Source organism: Schistocerca americana, chromosome 9 (genome assembly GCF_021461395.2).
Source record: "Schistocerca americana isolate TAMUIC-IGC-003095 chromosome 9, iqSchAmer2.1, whole genome shotgun sequence".
Taxonomy (NCBI): domain Eukaryota; kingdom Metazoa; phylum Arthropoda; class Insecta; order Orthoptera; family Acrididae; genus Schistocerca; species Schistocerca americana.
Window position 1 is genome coordinate 209,225,102 of NC_060127.1, and position 19,790 is coordinate 209,244,891.

At 43.1% G+C, this 19,790-nt stretch overlaps 1 protein-coding gene across 1 annotated transcript in view; it reads left to right on the forward strand.

Annotated features, from left to right (window-relative positions):
* LOC124550936 (esterase FE4-like) overlaps nucleotides 1–19,436 on the forward strand; it is a 128,007-nt gene extending 108,571 nt beyond the window's left edge. Inside the window, exon 10 of the mRNA XM_047125744.1 lies at nucleotides 18,430–19,436. Coding sequence (XP_046981700.1) covers nucleotides 18,430–18,589 — 160 coding nt within the window. The 3' untranslated portion in view covers nucleotides 18,590–19,436. The remainder of the gene's footprint in view (nucleotides 1–18,429) is intronic.
* The last annotated feature ends 354 nt before the right edge of the window (nucleotides 19,437–19,790 follow it).

Sequence of the window (19,790 nt, forward strand, 5' to 3'; positions counted from 1 at the left end):
TGCATAAAATAACTATATTAGTACATCTATTAAATTTTATTTTAACCAGTGCTGCAGTGCAGCTAGAAACTAGATATTAAACAAATTGAGTAAATAAATACATAAAGCAAGCCATATGGCATTGCTCTCAACTAGCAAGACAATAGCCGTGAAATGTTTCTCATCATTTCATTAGGCATTTTAGTAAATATCATAAATTAAGAGCTCCACAGTTTAATCATATGTTTTCAAGTTTGCCCTTTTTTTTCTCCACCTGTGCCTCTGAAAGGCACACACTAATGGCTTTTTTCCAGGCGACTGTCGCGCCGCTGGGTACCCACGACGCATTACATGCAGGTGGTCACTTAACTTTCTTACTGAAATATTTATGACACCAGTTTCCGTTACAGTGACAGTCTCATATGAAAATTTCACAGGTCGAAAATTTACGTTACAAATGTGTAGAAACAAAATCCTGTAATTATAACAGTGTCCAAAAAATTTTCGACGGAATTGTGATACATTCACGCATGCACACACATTTCATAATTCTTTAAAGTACGATTCTCAGCTTATTGATCATAAACGTACCTCAACAGCATAATACACATCGTCATCGCAATAATAACATCATAACAGATCAATCACATCTCAGAATCGTCACAGCTTCTTTCAATAATTTCAAAACATACAAAAAATTCTCTGCTCATGTCAAAAGTTTCATCTACCTCATATGTACTTTAAAAATCATGATCTCATACCAAATACATCATTCAAAGCCCTCATAGTATCACAATGGTTCTGAAAAATATGAAGGGTTCACACAGTACAGACAAAATACAATTTCATAAGTGTGAAGTTATCCACCTGTGTAATTGCGTAAACATCTGTCACTGATGTAGAAAAAAAATGTTTGTTTCTCTGTTAAATAATCAGGTAGCTGTGTATTTTGTGTTGGAGAAATATGGTACCGAGGTGTAAAGTTGTATAAGCAAATACCATATTAGCTAGGGCTCCTTGTGCTTGCCACACATATGGTACACAAAGTAAACGTGTACCCCCCTGAGGATTAATGTAATTATACCCTCAGGTGTTACAGATTATTGCAATGGAATGAAATGTATCACGTAAAAACTTTGTATCATTGTACTTTAAATATCTTTAAAAATAAATGTTTTGAGTACAAAATTAATCACTCAACTACGTGTACTGTAGCGCTAAACTGTGCGTCTTATTGTAAGATAATCTCTGTGGAAGTGTCGTAGTTATCGTCCTCTGAAAGCTAAGTTCTGCAGAAGTCAATGTACTTACCTCATTATAAACGAAAGTGACATTCTTTGCGTATAGATATCGTAGTTATTACGTACCTTACCATGATCAAGAAAGTACTATAATGTAACATATTGTTGTGCTACGGAAAAGGCTGTCTCATTGTAACTATACCACAAAAGTTACTACTAAAACATGTTTTACTTTCCAGAATAATACAGAAAAACTGTGCAGATATAAAACAGAAACACTGAAAAAGCAACATTGTAAATTGCCACTCATTAGTAGCGTCGTGATAAAATCGTGTAGCTGTCACATAAACTAATCACTGTGTCATCTGGTATCTCACAGAAAGTACTTTAAATCCAGAATGTATTTTCAAGTAAACCAAAATGTTGCATTAAAATCTCATTAGCAGTACTGGTAAATGTTCTAAGTGTGTGAGCCTTATAGTCATTACGTAATCGTGCAACAAACAAGCAAGAATGTACACACACAATAACACTGTGTCGTCTGTTCACAATAACAATGCATTCGTAATTTCTGTTTAAATAAGTTCTCTTGGTTCTTGACTGGATATTTAACTTCAAACATTTTTGCATATTAACAGATTCTAAGTCTGACAAAGCATACTAGTAATGTAAAGTGAAAAGTTATATGGCAAAGGCAAAGTTAAAAAGCAGATTATCTTTCAATAAACGGTTTTACATGTGAAATGTGGTGTAAAACTTTACCCTTCCTAGTACGCAGAGTTTCAACTTCAACGCAATTATCATGTGGTATACATCGGATTCTGTAAGGTCCATTGTAAACTAGAAAGAATTTGTGACTCAAGTGTTTCTTCTTATGTGACAATGAATGAGCTTTAATGAGAACTTTCTGACCAATATATAATTTCTTTGCATTTGCTTTACCGTGTAGTTTTCTCCTTTTGTCTGCTGCAGATTTTATATTTTTAATAGCTAAATCAATTATGTCTTTGTGTCGAAGTTTACGCGTATTCGGGAAAGGTACAAGCTCTCTGATTCTGTCGATGGTTCTTCATTCTTCAGTACAACAGTAGGTGGTAAAACAGTGGAGTCATGAGGCATTTCATTCAGCACGTTTTGAAATAAGTGTAAATATCTGTCCCAATGCTGATGCTTTCTGTGACAATAAAGTCTGCAAAGCTTATTGATTTCTTACATAATCCGTTCGGAGGGGTTACAATGTGGTGAGTACAATGAAATAAAAACAGGTTTGATTTTATGATTCCGAAGCATGCGTGACCGAACAGCAGATCTGAATTGCGGTCCGTTATGTGAAATGACTTTACTAACGTGTCCAACTTCACGTAAAAATTTTTTAACAAAGGCGTTGGATACGGACCGTCCAGTGGCTTTACGCAACGGTGTGAAAGAAACAAATTTTGAAGTAAGCTCAACAGCGACTAGAACGTACGAAAATCCATTAGATGTTCTGACAAGCGGTCCCAAGAGATCAACAGCAGCAAATTCTTTTAATTTAGAAGGAATGATAGGAAACAGCGGAGCACGAAGGGAGATAGTAGATGATTTCTTCTTTTGACAAACTTTGCAAATAGACAAGACTCTTCGAATTCTCTTTTCCATATTGTTAAAATAACAAGTCGCTCGAAGAATATGATAACATTTTCGTGGGCCAAAATGTGCATAGCTCAAATGAATGTACCAAATGAGCTTATTAACAAAATCGTCAGGAATGCAAAGTACCCATAGTTTGTCATCAACAGTGCAGCGTTTGAACAGTATGTTGTTTCTAACCAGATAATAATGCCGAATCTGTGTGTGTGTCTTTTCATGCCATTTGCTTTTGATGTCTTTCCAAATCGGATCTTTATCTTGTTCATGAGCAATGTCCTTTAACGATGTGGTGATGAAGTTTTCAAAGGCGACTTTCTGAATGTAAAGAATACTGAATTTTTTTTCGAGGTTGCCTTCTGTGTTACTTTTCTTAAGCCCAGCCAGTGCGCGTGACAGTGCGTCCGCAACAATGTTCTCCTTGCCGGGAATGTAGACTGTTGTGAAGTGGAATTCTTGCAGAAACAATGCCCAACGTTTTAACCTGTCATGATTTAATTTTGAAGACATAAGAAATTGTAATGCACGATGATCACTGTATACTTTTGCGTGCTTACCAGAAAGAAAGAAACGGAATTTGTTAAATGCCCAAACGATAGCTAAAGCTTCTAATTCAGTAACGGAATAATTTTTTTCAGATTCTGTTAGCACTCGGCTAGCAAAAGCAATGGTTTTCTGAACAGCAGTGTCATTTTCTATGGCTTCTTGAAATAAATGGGCACCAAGACCGACTTTAGAAGAATCCGTGCTAAGGCAGAAATCTTGTGACAGATCTGGATGAGCTAGTATTGGCGCGTTAAGTGCCGATTCTTTCAAAGAATTGAATTCCAACTGTGCTTGTTCGTCCCAGTTCCAAATAGTATTTTTTCCAGTGAGAGAACAAAGTTTTGGTGTAACAAGAACTTGCATATTCAGAAAACGACTGTAAAAAATTACGAGACCTAGAAAACTGCGGACTTGTTTTTTTGTGGATGGAACTGGAATGGCTCTGATTGCTTCTAACTTTTCAGGATCCGGCTGAATGCCTTCAGAAGAAATAATATGTCCCAAAAACCTCACCTTTGACCTACCAAATTCAGATTTTTCCAAGTTAACTGTAATTCCACATACTGTAAAAATACGTAAGAAACTGTTGAGGATGCGATTATGTTGTTCCCATGAAGCTTCTCCTATTAGAATATCGTCCACATGTAAGGTGATGTGACGTTTTAAGAACTCAGGTAATATGGAATTTAGTCCGCGAATGAATGCTGCCGAAGAAATGTTCAAACCAAAAGGAAGTTTCCGAAACTGATAACAAACGCCGAAACAAAGGAAAGCTGTGTATTTTCTACATTCTGGATGAAGTTCGATCTGATAAAAGCTGGATCTGAGATCAATGAAAGTCAACACTTTTACACCATTAAAATTTAGAAGAAGTTCTTCCAACGTTTGCGGCCTGTCTGTTTCAGGAATAATGATAGTATTGATTTGTCTCGAATCTAAGACAAGCCTGATCGATCCATTTTTCTTCTCAACAACATGTAATGGATTGTTGTATGAGCTTACTGCAGGCTCAATAATGCCCTCGTCAAGCATAGATTGTATTTCTGTTCTAACACGGTCCCTATAATGTGCTGGAATTACGTATGGTCTAACACAAAATTTAGTATGCTCACGAACACGAAATTGGTATTGAAATCCCTTGATTGTTCCTGTTTTGTGAGTAAAAACTGTGGAATGTGCTTGTAAAATCTCAAAAAGGTCCTGCCTATCACTGTCATTACAATTGTCAATTGTTTGAATTTTATTCTGAATTAACTCATTAGTTTCAAATATGTCGTCGATATCATCCCTGTCAGTACTTGCAGAGTGATTGTTAGTGTCTAGTTCCGTAGAAAATTCCGAACTGTTGTCTAACAGAAGGTAAAACCGATTAATTTCCTTGTCATGGTTTGAGAGCCAATCTTCAAATTTCAAAGCTATTGACTTATCTTCTTTCTCTAAGCTTATTTCAGCATCGTGAAAGTTTAAGATTACTTTGCAAAAAGTCTACTCCCAGTATAATTTCCGTCGACAATAATGGAACAATAAGAAAGTTCATAGAGAAGCTGTGGCTTTGACAAAATAATTCTAAGTTGGTTTGTTGGCGTACATCTACACTTTTTCCAAAGATTGCACCTTGTAATTTAATCTTACGTAACGGAAGTGTGGGGCAATCGTTCGATATGTTACATTTGCTAAAGGCTGTTTCACTAATTACTGAAATGGGACTGCCAGAGTCAAATACTGCCGTAAATTTTGCGTCATTTACTGTAATGTCAATCACAGGATGTGCAATGTTGTTATGTTTTACGTCGTGTTCCTGGAGTAAGATGTCCCTAATGTCTGCCATTTTTGCATAATTACTGGCTACGGCAGCTGCGTCGTCATTTTCATACGTAGGTTTCTTGGCTGCCAGCGGTATGAGTCATTGCCTATTGTCTCTTTGTTGGCGCGCGTCGTTATTGGGATTTGGAGACCTAACTTCTACAAATCCACCTTGTCGAGACGGCCCTGCTCTGTTTGAATCCCGACAGTTCTGATGCAATTCAGGTCTGTCGTTACGATCATATCGTCTGTCGTCATGTCGGTAGATTCTGTTGTGTCTAGACAAGACAGCCTAGACACAATGAGAGGAAGCCGAAAGGCACGCGCTAAGCCAAAGCAGGGTGCGTGAGGTCTGAAACAGGATACGTAATGAATGCTATAAAGAAAAGTACGTAGCTTCTGGAATACTTAACTTTAAGCCATCCTTCTGGTACATCTGGAGATTGTGGCGATACAAGTGAGACTCTTTAGATACATGCAATGTTACTAATGGCGCCTTGCTAGGTCGTAGCCAGTGACTTAGCTGAAGGCTATTCTGACTATTGGCTCGGCTAATGAGCAATGCTTCGTCCATGTAGTCGCTAGCAAAGTCATCCGTACAACTGGGGCGAGTGCTAGTCCGTATCTCGAGACCTGCCTTGTCCTGCCTTGTGGTGGCGCTCGGTCTGCGATCACACAGTGGCGACACGCGGGTCCGACATGTGCTAATGGACCGCGGCCGATTTAAAGCTACCACCTAGCAAGTGTGGTGTCTGGCGGTGACACCACATTCCTCCCCCGCAAATCGGCGAACGGTCGTGTTATAAGGCTTCCGCCCGCCGTGGGGAGGACCCCATGCTGACGTATGCGATGAGGTGGGGAGCCTAACAACAGGCGAGGCTGTGCCACTCGCATCCGGCCATTCGGTCCGAGGGGAGCTAGGAAACGCCTGAAAACCTAGGCCAGGGTGCACGTCAACATGCAGTGTATGCGCCCGTAAAGAGACAGGAGGGGCCGAAGGGTCGACCTCCATTGCGTCGGGGTACCCGACGCGCGAAGACGTCATGTGGTCCGGAGCGGGCAAGAGTTCCATGGCGGAGGACAGCTGGTCACGGGAAGCGATCGGCGGCGCGTGACCCAGGGAGGTGCTTGGCGGCTGCAGCGAAGCGTCCACTGCGGGCGGCGCCGCCTGGAGGACAGGCGGCGGCGGCGGCGGCGGAGTCGGCGGCGGCGCGTCGCCATGGGGCAAAACGGAAGGCATCGTCGGTAACACCTGGGGATGAGGCGAGCCAGTAGATGGGTCCCCAGGGCGCTGACCGGACGGCACCGTCGCTGAAAGCAGACGGGGAGCGGCAGAACCCGTGCGACGACAGAGGCGCAGCTGATTGAGATGCCGACGCACCTCACCAGAGGCCCCCAAAACCAAATACATCGCGCGGCCGAGGCAGTGAAGAATGCGCCCTGCGAGCCAACGCCGTGAACCTCGATAGTTGCGATAGAATACAACGTCGCCTGGAGCAAAAGCAGATGTCTGCCACTGCACAGGAACCTGATGCGGCGGGTGCAGCAAAGACATCAAGGTTCGATGAGGACGACCGTGGAGCAACTAAGCCGGCGAGCGACCATCTCGGAGCTGAGAGCGATACGATGACAAAAAGAGCAACAACGCGTCCTCCCGAGAATGCGACTCTTTCAACTTCAACATCTGTGACTTGAAAGTCCAGACCAATCGTTCAGTGGCACCGTTTGACTGAGGCGAAAACGGCGCGGATGTCAGATGTTGAATACCATTGGCCTGGCAGAATGACTGAAATTCTGCGGACATGAATTGTGGGCCATTGTCGGAAACAATAGTCTGCGGAAGACCTTCAATGCAAAAGATAGCTTGGCGTGACGGGCAATTGTCACGCGAATGTCTAGTAGCACACCGCAGGCATGATTTCACTGCATTTGTATGCTGGCGCGGCACACCTGGTTTAGAGCGTGGCGGCAGCTGCGCGGACGTGTGCGAGGGCAGTTTACCGGGCCGTGCAGCGCGCCCAGCGGTCCGGTTAATGTTACACACGGCTGGCGAAGTTGCAAATGATTCCTGAGCAAAGTCAATCGTGTCTTGTCTATCCAATATGTCTATCACTTGTTGAAGGGAGGGATTGACGAGTTTTAAAATCTGTTCCCGTATACGAACATCAGAAACGTTCTGTGCTATTGCATCACATACCATAGTATCTGAATAAGGGAGTCCACATTCGCACTCAAAAGCACAATCCCTTGTAAGGCCTTGCAATGTTGCAACCCACTCCCTATTAGTTTCACCGGCCGTACGTTTTGTACGAAAGAAAGTATACCTTTTTGCAACGACATTGACTGTTTCTTTGAAATAGGCGTCCAATGCCGACAAAATTTCTTCGTAGGACAGAGTTGCTACGTCGCGTCGGGGAAATAATTTCACTATCACACGGTACATTTGCACCCCTACACACGCCAATAAATGAGGCTGCCGATCGATGCCTTGAATTCTGTAGGCGGCGAGATGAAATCCAAACTGGCGTGACCACTCCGTCCATGTTTCCGTAGCTGGGTCAAACGGCCTAAAAGGCGGTGCAACTGCGAGTTGTGGCTGCGGTAGCGGTGGAGCGGCGGCTGCCGCATCGTTTTGCAGTGCACATTGACCCTGGACGAGCTGTCCAAGGGCATCCAATAACGCCTGCGTCTGCTGATTCTGCAAGCGATAAAATTCGGACAGTACATCTGGCGAAGCCATGACACAAGTAAATGTAAGCAATTAGAAAGAACAAGACCCTTTCCGTTGACTCGTCGCCAAAAATTTTTGTGTCTAGACAAGACAGCCTAGACACAATGAGAGGAAGCCGAAAGGCACGCGCTAAGCCAAAGCAGGGTGCGTGAGGTCTGAAACAGGATACGTAATGAATGCTATAAAGAAAAGTACGTAGCTTCTGGAATACTTAACTTTAATTCATCCTTTTGTACATCTGGAGATTGTGGCGATACAAGTGAGACTCTTTAGATACATGCAATGTTACTAATGGCGCCTTGTTACGTCATAGCCAGTGACTTAGCTGAAGGCTATTCTAACTATTGGCTCGGCTAATGAGCAATGCTTCGTCCATGTAGTCGCTAGCAAAGTCGACCGTACAACTGGGGCGAGTGCTAGTCCATATCTCGAGACCTGCCTTGTGGTGGCGCTCGGTCTGCGATCACACAGTGGCGACACGCGGGTCCGACATGTACTAATGGACCACGGCCGATTTAAAGCTACCACCTAGCAAGTGTGGTGTCTGGCGGTGACACCACAGATTCCATAGTTACTTTCTTGTCCGTCACGTGGTGGAGAACTTCTCCCTGAATCGTAACTGCGCGCTGGTCTGTTGCGTCTAAAGTTATTCTGTCTCCCTTGATAATATTTATTTTGGTTCCTATATTGTATGTTTCTCTGATTGTCTCTGTGATAGTCACTACTGCGGAGAGGCGATCTTTCCCTGTAGTTATTACTACTCTGCAAACTGTTGTCATACGGGTGGTGTCTGTTTTGGTCACAATTTGTGTTGTGAGAATAGCCTTGTCGTGTCCAGTTATTATTTCTTTCATCGCAGAATTGCGACGGACGTGACCTGTAATTGTTGTGTTCCTTTTTTCGCGTTCCACGATTATCAGTGTCAATTTATAATTCTTGTAAGAGTCCCTGAAAAGCTTCAATGTCGTCTTTGCAACGTCCTGCCAAAATAATATGTCGTAAATGTTCAGGTAATTTGATTAAGCAAATGCGGATGAGTTCTGAGGGGCTGTATGGGTTTTGCAGGTACTGATTATTGTGCAACATGTCTTCAAAATATTTCACAAGACTGGAGAATTCAGATTGTTCGAAATGTTTTATCATTATGATGCTATGTTTTACTCGGTCTTGTGTAGCTTGAGACCAATATGCTGAGAGGAAGGCATGATAAAATTCTCCTTCACTGTGACAATCGTGAATGACCGATCGCATTCTTACAGCTGGTTCATTCTCTAAGTAGCCACACATAAATTCTAATCTGTGTGCAATGACCAGTTGGGAGGAAAACAATGAGAGAATTGATGAAGCCATGCTCGTGGATGAATGTCGTTGTCAGGTTTCTTAAATGTTTTGAATTTACGTGTAGTAATGAACAGCTTATAGTCAAAATCATCGTGTCGGCGAGTCGCACATCGCTCATTGTTACTTCGTTTCGGCGGTTCCATCTCAAAATTCAATGCGCCTTGCCAATTTCTTCATAATTTCCGAAGTGTCCTGTGTTATTATTTTGTGGTTGCTTCGTATTTCTATGTCCCTCTTCCCGTACTGGAGGGCGAGTGTCCTCTGAAATATGTAATTCTTGTATTACTTGTGCCAACTGATCTTGTACTTCCCGGATTTCTCTTTTGTACTGTGTATTGATTTGATTTTGATTTTGTTTGAATTTTCTAATTTGTTCATACTCTTCAGTGTCAGTGAAAGCTACAGGTCTTGTGTCATTCAGATCATCATCTACCTTTGTAGATAAGTTAGTGAACTGATCTGAAAGTTCGGCTACTTTATCCGATAGTGAAATTATTTTCTCTGTGTGTTTTTCTGAACCAAGTTTCAGAGTGTCCATTTGTGTTGAAATCGTATCTACTGTGTCCTTTAAGTTTTCCTGAGTTTTTGCAAGTTGCGTAACCGAATCGGTAGATGCAACTGAGTCAATTTTAGCTTGCAAGGTCTCATGATTTTCATGAACAATAATTTGCAGTTCTTTTATGGCTGCTTCGTGATTCTGTAATGCATTTCCATGCCGCGAAAAAATAGGTTGAAAATGCTCACAAATTTGTGTTTTTATGTCATTACAGGCTTTTTGACATTTCGATTCAATGTTATGTAACTCAGTAGTTAAATCTTCACGTGTTTGTTCAAGTGTGGTGTCTAACTTTTGAAGCTTTTGCTGTGTTTGTCTCTAATTTTGTTCCATTGTGTCTAACTGTTGCTGTGTTTGTCTCTGATTTTGTTCCATTTGTTGCATTAATTGCAATAATAATGTATTAGTGTCTGGAATGTGTTTTTCTATGCTTTTTGGCAGTGCATTTTCACCGGCAACATTCGCATTTTGAAAAGCAGAAAATGTGTCTTGACTTATTTGAGAAAACGGTGAGGACCCAAAACCTGAGTCTACAGTATTTGCAATATTGTGTTCTGTCATTTCGGATACCTGAGGCGAGCTGTTGCCGACCGATCGATCGATAATGCTTCCCTGTTCACTAATTGTTTCACTGCCTACACCATTATTTGCAGCCCGCTCCATTTCCCTATGCACAATTACCAAATTACTATTTTAAACATTAGTTAATTCATCACTCTGCGGCGCTAACACACTGCTTTCGTCTTCACTGTCATTTCTCAGTTTACTTTGAAGCCTAGTATTACGTTTCCCTCACGCCATTATTGTCACAATATTTCACACGACAACACAGAAAAGCACAATTTGAAGAGCAAAATAACAAAACACATTAACATAGCATTCAAAATAATATCTAGTTAATTGCAAGCGCAGCTGTGAAATACTTGGTGCAAATCTACATGCATGCCACAACTGTGTACGACAATGAAAAACTACAACTACAAAGGAAATTCTCTCTACAATTACGCGCTAGCAATAAACAAAAGCTACACTAAATACACAAACTACAAGAAAAAATCTGAAGATTCCAGTGACGTATCCTCAGCTAAGGGTCGATATATGAAACGTCCCCTTTGAACAATTATACATGACTGTGCTTAAACTGACACACAATATTTTTAGCGCAACGCAATCTGACTTTCAAAACTCCCTACAAAAGAATGGCCCTGACTAACATTAACCTACACCTTTCACAAATCACTTACCTCACAAAAATCTTCGTCACTCGAACTACTACAATACAGCGAGCGCCACTACTGCCAGCTAAATAAAAGATTCAAACTACGGCACTAACTACTGATAGGCATAGTTAGCAAATGAAAGATTTTAATAGAGGACAAACAATCTATTTACCTTAATAGTGTTGAAAACTCATAATATATATAGCAGTTCATGACATCCAGTCTTACAAATTTCCAAACTCCGCCATTTCTCTCCCCACATCCACCACTGCTGGTGGCTCACCTCCAACTGCGCAACGCTACGCGCTGTTAACATCCAGCTGCCCAACACTACAATGGCCGACAACAATGCAAACTAGCCACAGACTGCACACAGCGCAGCCAGTGATTTTCATACAGTGCGCTACGTGGCGTTACCAATATAAAAACCTAAACAGCCTACTTACAGGTGGGTTCAGGAGGGTAATACGGAACGCCGTGCTGGATCCCAACGGCCTCGTACCACTAGCAGTCGAGATGACAGGCGTCTTATCCGCATGGCTGTAACGGATCGTGCAGCCACGTCTCCATCCCTGAGTCAACAGATGGCGACGTTTGCAAGACAACAACCATCCGCGCGAACAGTTCGACGACGTTTGCAGCAGCATAGACTATCAGCTCGAAGACCATGGTTGCGGTTACCCTTGACGCTGCATCACAGAAAGAAGCGCCTGCGATGGTGTACTCAACGACGAACCTGGATGCACGAATGGCAAAACGTCATTTTTTCGGATGAATCCAGGTTCTGTTTATAGCATCACGATCGTCGCATCCGTGTTTGGCGACATCGCGGTGAACGCACATTGGAAGAGTGTATTCGTCGTCGCCATACTGGCGTATCACCCCTCGTGATGGTATGGGGTGCCATTGGTTACACGTGTCTTTCACCTCTTGTTCGCATTGACGGCACTTTGAACAGTGGACGTTACATTTCACATGTGTTATGACCCGTGGCTCTACCCTTCATTCGATCCCTGTGAAACCCTACATTTCATCAGGATGATGCACGACCGCATGTTGCAGAAATTGTCACCTCAAGGACCTGTACCACCAAGACTTTATGGACACCCTAATGTCCACAAAGAGGGGGTACCTATGCGCGCGATTGTCAGCAACATTAGGGCACCTACTTGCTGGCAAAACATCTGGCTGAATTCCTTAGCCCCTCTGTAGGCAAATGCCCTCACCATATCCGTAATTCCGTGGATTTCGTGAAACGTGTCGACATCTTCAGACTGAAAGACACTGATATCCTAGTGAGCTCCGACGTGGTTTCACTATTCACCATGGTGTCTCTACGAGAGTCAGTCGAGATTATTGGGCAGAAATTTGACGAGAAGGCCACCGAACTCTTTAGGCATGTTTTGACCTCAACGTATTTTCTGTTTAATCGGGAATACTATGAGCAAACGGAAGGAGTCGCAATGGGCAGCCCACTCTCGCCGGTGGTCGCGAATTTGTACATGGAGTACTTCGAGGAGGAAGCCTGGGCGTCATCCAATTGGAAACCTACTCGTTTCTTCCGTTATGTCGATGACACGTTCGTCATCTGGCCCCATAGTAGGGACAAGCTCCTGGATTACCTTACACACCTAAACTCCATACATCCAAACATCAAATTCACTATGGAGACCGAAGCAGAAGGAAGATTACCATTCCTGGACGTCATGGTCAAGAGAAGAGCTGATTGTACCCTGAGCCACGGTGTGTACATGAAGAAAATGCACACTGACCTGTACCTGCATGCAGACAGCTGCCACCGCCCTTCTCAGAGGAATGGAGTACTAAAAACACTAGTACACAGGGCGCGCAACATCTCAGACGCAGAGAATCTGCCCCAGGAATGGGAACACTTCACAAACGTGTTCCGAAAAAACGGGTACTCGGAATGGCAGATTAGACGCGCTCTCCGTCCCACGACCACAGCACAAACTGTGGAGACGGATGAAGTCACGGAAGAAGAGGTAGCCACTGCCTTTATTCCGTACAGTGGCGCACTATCGGGGGAAATCGGCCGTATATTAAAGAAACACCGAGTTAAAACCTTCTTTTGCCCGCCCAATAAAACACGGGCATTACTGGGAAGTGTGAAAGATGACCTCGGTTTGAGGACGGCCGGCATATACCAAATTCCTTCTGAGTGTGGGAAGACTTATATCGGACAGACAGTACGCACCATCGAAGATCGTTGCCGAGAACATCAATGGCACACTCGACTGAAATATACAAATAATTCGGCGGTAGCAGAGCACTGTTTGTCCGAGAAACACGAGATGGATTATGAGCGTACCAAGATCCTGGCTCAGACCTCTAAATATTGGGACAGCGTTATAAGGCAGGCCATCGAAATTCGCACCAGGGAAGATCTTATCAACCGAGATTGCGGCTACAATCTCAGCAGGGCTTGGGACCCGGCATTGAATGTAATTAAGAAGACTCTAAGCAAGAAGTACGAACTGGCGACCAGGGCGGACGTAGCAAGCACATCGACGCTACGACAGAATCCGACGCCCACGTCTTCGCGCGGACGGCGAAGAGAGCGGCCCGCGGGGGGAGGGGATTTAAATCGGCTGCCCGCCCTCAGGAGCTCAGTTCGTCAGCGCACCTGACGATGGCGACATGTCTGATCGCCGAAATATTGTGCCCGTTGGACACTATGAACCTGCAGTATACCCGTGGACTGTTCGAGCGTGTAGAAACTTTTTGGAGCAAAATTCAAATTGTCAATGTTTAATTGAGATTGTTCTCGAAAGTTGTTGATTTCTTATGTGAAACAGAGGGGCATTACAGTAAAAAAACAATACAGATTCGTAATATAGCTCTAGAAAACGAAGTTGCTTAAAAAAACGTACCCTTACAGAAACACAAAACAAAAAGGTTTCAAATATCACTTAAATGCTTCCGCGATGTTATATAAACCAAGTTTGTGTTATTACCAAGCAACTTTCACACGTATCAACAATAACAGGAAACTCTTGCAAGCAGTTCTTCTCCCACACATTTAATTACGTTTCTTTCCCTATCAATGTTACCAATACTACTGGTAATCCTACCATTTATTACGTCATTTATGTACAGTACCAAAACTACCGAATTGCAGTTTTGGCAGAGCGCAACTCTATTCCTAACATTTAAATTTGGACTGAAGCGCCAAAGAAAATGTAGGTATGCGTACTCAAATGCAGAGATATGTACAGAGGCAAACATGGCGATGCGGTCCGCAACGCCTATATACGACAACAAGTGTCTGGCGCAGTTGTTAGACCGGTAACTGCTGCTACAATGGCAGGTTATCAAGATTTAAATGAATTTGAACGGGTGTTACAGTCGGTGCACGAGCGATGGGACACAGCATCTCCAAGGTACCGATACGTGGGAATTTTCCCGTACGACCATTTCACGAGTGTACCGTGAAAAACAGGTATCCGGTAAAACGTCTAATCTCCGACATCGCTGCGGCCGGAAAAAGATCCTGCAAGAACAGGACGAACGACGACTGATAAGAATCGTTCAATGTGACAGAAGTGGAATCCTTCCACAAATTGCTGCAGATTTCAGTGCTGGGCCATCAGCGTGCAAACCATTCAACGAAACATCATCGATACGGGCTTTCGGAGCCGAAGGCCCACTCGTGTACCCGAGATGACTGCTCGACACAAAACTTTACGCCTCGCCTGGGTCCGTCAACTCCGACATTGAACTGCGATGACTGGAAACATGCTGCCTGCTCGGACGAGACTCGTTTGAAATTGTATCGAACGGATGTACGTGTACGGGTACGGAGACAATCTCATGAATCCCTGTAACCTGCATGTCAAGCTGGTGGAGACTCTGTACTACTGTGGGGCGCGAGCAGTTGGAGTGATATGGGACCCCTTATAGGTCTAGACACGACTCTGACAGATGACACGTATGTAAGCATCCTACCCGATCATATGCATCCATTCATGTCTATAGTCCATTCCGACGGACTTGGACCATTCAAGCAGGACAGTGGGACACCCCAGATTTCCAGAATTGCTACAGAGTGGCTCCAGGAACATTCTTCTGAGTTTAAACACTTCCGATGGTCACCAAACTGCTGAGACATGAACATTATTGAGCATATCTGGGATGCCTTGCAACGTGCTATTCAACGTGTGCTCCCCCCCCCCCCCCCCCCTCGTAGTCTTACAGATCTATGGACAGCCTTGCGGGGTTCATGGTGTCAGTTCCCTCCAGCTCTACTTCAGATATTAGTCGAGTACATGCCACATTGTTTTGTGGCATTTCTGGGTGCTCGCGAGTATCCTACACAATATTTGACAGGTGTACCAGTTTCTTTGGCTCTTTACACTGAAGCGTTGCTTAAATTTCTGGAATATAAAAATGGTTTTAAAAAATTAGTTTTTAATTTTTGAAAATTATGTTAACAACTATGTATTACTTCTAGGCTACAGTCTGAGAATTAACAATGTACTCCAAATTTGCTCACCAGTAATAATTTTTTAATGCAGAAACTGGAAAAAATATATTTTGAGCTGTCACATAAAAAAATCAGAGGCATTACTCTTCCGCGTGCCCTTGCAGATTACGTAAAGTTTAAATGATTGGCGCCAGTTAGAGGCAACTGTAAATATACTTGTATAAAAAGTATAGCAAATGAAATTAAGTGCATTAGAAGACGTAGTATGAGATACCTTATATACATGCAAAATTATGGCATAATCTGTGTATTTAAAAATAGGTACTTCGTAATGTACAGAGTGTCGCAGAAGGAATGACCAATACTCACGGATACGAAAAGAACGCTCATTTGAAGCACAAAGCTTCAAATGTTCATCTGTTCAATTCCGAATGGTTTCCCAGATGGAAAACATATGCTGTACACTTGTTTTTGGAGTAGTGGCGCTCAAATACGTATCTTACCCTAATTGCTTGAGTGGTCCTGATAGAATAAAGTAGCCACCAAAATCACCAGGTCTTACCCCATTAAATTTTTCTTTGTGGGGGTGGATGAAGTCTGAGGTGCACAAACGGAAGGTGTACAAGCGAGAAGAACTGCTTGGTCGCATGATGGTCGCTTCTGCCGTCATTAGGGAACGTGCAGAGGCTCCCAGGCAAGCAACACAATATGTTCTCCCGAGGCTGCCTAACTGCTCTGAAGCTGACGGTGGGCTATTTGAACATTTAACTTGAACTGTGCAGCAGGTGTAATGTGACGTGTACGATAATGCTTAGGAGTGAATGTGTTAAAAATACGTATTTTTCAATTAATACTTTACAAAGAATATGTTCTACTGTTCAATTAACTGTTGAGCTTGTGTAAACCTGACAGCGTATTGAATAACACAGAAAATAAATAACAATGTGTATTAAATGCATTATATCTCGGAAACCATTCAAAATAGGAAATATGTCCACATGAAGTTTTTTGCTTCAAATGATCGTTCTGTTCAACTTCCTGAATATGGACCATTCCTTCTGGGAGACCCTCTGTCTAGATCGCATTGTTTCAATTGTTTCATGTATGATAAAGGAACATATGTTATGTAAGATAAAAGCTGAAGGGACAGAACAATTTAAAATGCGCTTGAAGGGTGTATCTACAACACATTATTAACACTAAGAGCGGTACATCGCACCATAGCTGCCACATAAGTTTATATGCGATTGGGTGTCTCAAGCATCTTGCGTCAAATGAAAACAGGTGATAGTGGGTCTGCAACCGATTATATTGAGATAGGGAACCTATGGTCGTAAGTGTATATTCGTTGTGTTATGGACATACTCAGCAAACACTGCATAACAACAGCGTACTTGGTAGTAACTGTTCAAAGGGATGATCATCAGTCTCACAATCAGTGTATGTATTGCAAAGATGCACGAAGCATTCTGCATTGTTGCAAAGATCCCAGGTGTCTGCTTACACTGGAACAGGCAGCATGTAATAAAGAGTGTACACCTCTCACAAACCAAGCAGACGTACCATACACAACTTAGCTCACAGCATGTGAGCTAAGTGCTGCATGCACGTCACTATCACTAGTGTTAGTTGTCCATTGCATCAGACAGCTTATGCTGTGTCCATGGTGAAGTGAGTTACTGTATACAGTGCATGGTGCACAGTCAACAATGAAACTCAACCCATTGTGAGAGTGGGCAGACATACGATGTGGCACTACGAATGTACGGGGAATGCTTTCCTAACCAGTTTCATCCTAATTGGAAGAAGTTTATCTCCATAGATACCAACTTAACAGAGACGGGGTCATTCACGCCACAGAGAGTGGCCAATGTTCCCACCAAAGACATGTCCACACGCCAGAGATCGAGGAGATGGTGGTGTGGCAGACCACCCATCAATAAGTACCTGTCAACTTGCCAGTGAAACAAACACTGTGGAAGGTACTGGTGGTACAGGTATTACACACCTATCATGAAGAACATGTGCAAGCACTGGAACCAACAGATTTTGAGCCATGCATTCTCTTCTGCCAGTGCATTATCCACTGTGGTGATGAAGTGCCAAACTTACTCCAGTTTGTATTGTTCACGGTTGAGGCCACATTCACCCTTGACAGTGTTTCCAACAGCAGCAACAGCAATATCTGGAGTGAGAACAATCCCCACGGCACCCACGTCAGTGGCCACCAGCAACGATTCTCTGTCAATGTGTGAATGAGCACTGTCAGAATCACCTGATACGACCTTATTTGCTACCACCCCGTTTGACAGGTCCACATTACCCGGTTTTCATGCCAGATGTGGTGCCATAATTCTTGGAGACTTTACCCCTTTGTGGCTTCAACACAACAGTGCACCTACCCACTTCCATGTTAATGTCCACGACCACCTGAACAGGAACGGCAGGTCCAGTCCCATGGCCAGTGCGATTGCCAGATCTCACACCTCTGAACTTTTCTCCTGTGATTACATAAGATGTTGGTGTACGAAACCCCATAGAAACTGATGAAGACCTGCTTGCTAGGGTCCTAGCTGCCTGCCTCTTGGTACAGCAGACACCAGGGATCTTTGACAAAGTGCTCCATGCATGCAATGAGACTGGTGGTCGTCAGTTTGAGCAGTTACTATGAGCCACATTGTTGTTATGTGACGTGTGCTGTGAATGTTCATAACAAAATAAATATGGATTTCCAACGATTGGTTCCCAATCTCATTATAGTCGGTTTTGGATCCACTGTCACCTATTTCAGTTTGACCCAAAATGTTACTTTGTGTATTTTCCACCTATCTATTCTCCCTCGCTGCTGGAAGCACTGGCGTTTATTTTCCGCTCTTAATATTGACGCCTTTGCTTTTGAATTTTTCCGAAATCTGTTCTGACTCTCCCACGTGTGTCCACAGGCAACCGACAGATCCTGAGCTGGACGTCTCGTGGCCGGCGTTCACGGTGGACGACCCCGCCTACCTGTACGTAGGGCGGCAGGGGTTCATCGTGGAGCGGCGGCCCTTCGCCGAAAGGGCGGCGTTCTGGGAGGCCCTGTACCAGCGCTACGGCGGCTAGGGACAGCACACAGCGCCCCCACCCTGCAGCGAGTAGCAGTGCCCTCTTCCAACACTCTCAGCTCTCTCCGCATGTTATCCACGTCAGTAGATAGTTAATGCGCCTTCTGGAACACGTTGAGGACGTATATATATGCAGCGCGGACGCTTAACGCCATCTCACCGTACCCATCTGAGTCATCACGCTCTGGAAGTTGTCCAAGGTCAGACAGCTGGTCAGATGAATCGGTTACGTACGCACACACACACACACACGAACAACAACAAAACACGTGTGAATCAGCATATTTTGCATGTTGTGGTTATTTTATTTCTTCAAATTAATCCAGCTGTTGTGTGAATTGCTGAATCAGAGCCATTTTACCAAAGTTTTGTTTCCTTTTTTGTGTATGAGTTTTTCAACAAGATATGCCGATGGATATTTGGTTTTTGTAGCTATGCAGCGTAGAAAGCTCCAGCTATGGGCTGAGACTTGTAATCTTCGAGGAAATACGTTCTTGCGTTAGTTTCTTGTACCTTACGTATTCTGAAAATTTCCATGGACCAATTTGCAGTGTATCCTTTGTCAAAGACAACCTTCTGTTTACTAATTCTGACAATCACCAATTTTGAATATCGACCGGTGTGGATCAATCATTATGATTTTATTGTACACAGTAGATGGAAGACTATCATGTTTTACGTCCACTGGCCGTGTTTTAATTGTCCTGTATTTTGTGTGATTATATTGCTTTACTAATCCGTGTACAGTATATTTTTACAACGTTATCAAGAGAAATTTCTGCATACAACTTGAAAAATGACAATGACAATCCAACAAAAAAAAAAAAAAAAGGATTTGAGTATCGGTAAAAATTAGCTACAATAAAACGCTAGGTCGGTGTCAAATAATAAAGAGCAATGTGACTATAGATTTCAAAATCCCTCATAATATAGGTTCAGTTTTAAGTTTTGCAGAAACTGTGATTGCTAAAGAAACCTTGAAGACTGCAGAACATCCAGTTAATATTCAGAATGTTAACGTCTTATGCGTTGAGTGTAACATCTCAGGTGGATCATTTCACAATGGTGATCCTACACACACTTTGCATCACTTTTGGCCAACAGTTGCACCGGGATATAAGATAGTGGAGACACCAAACTCGCCCATTTACATGCCAGTAGTTGCAAGATACGTTTCAGAATTAACTGTAGCAATCAAA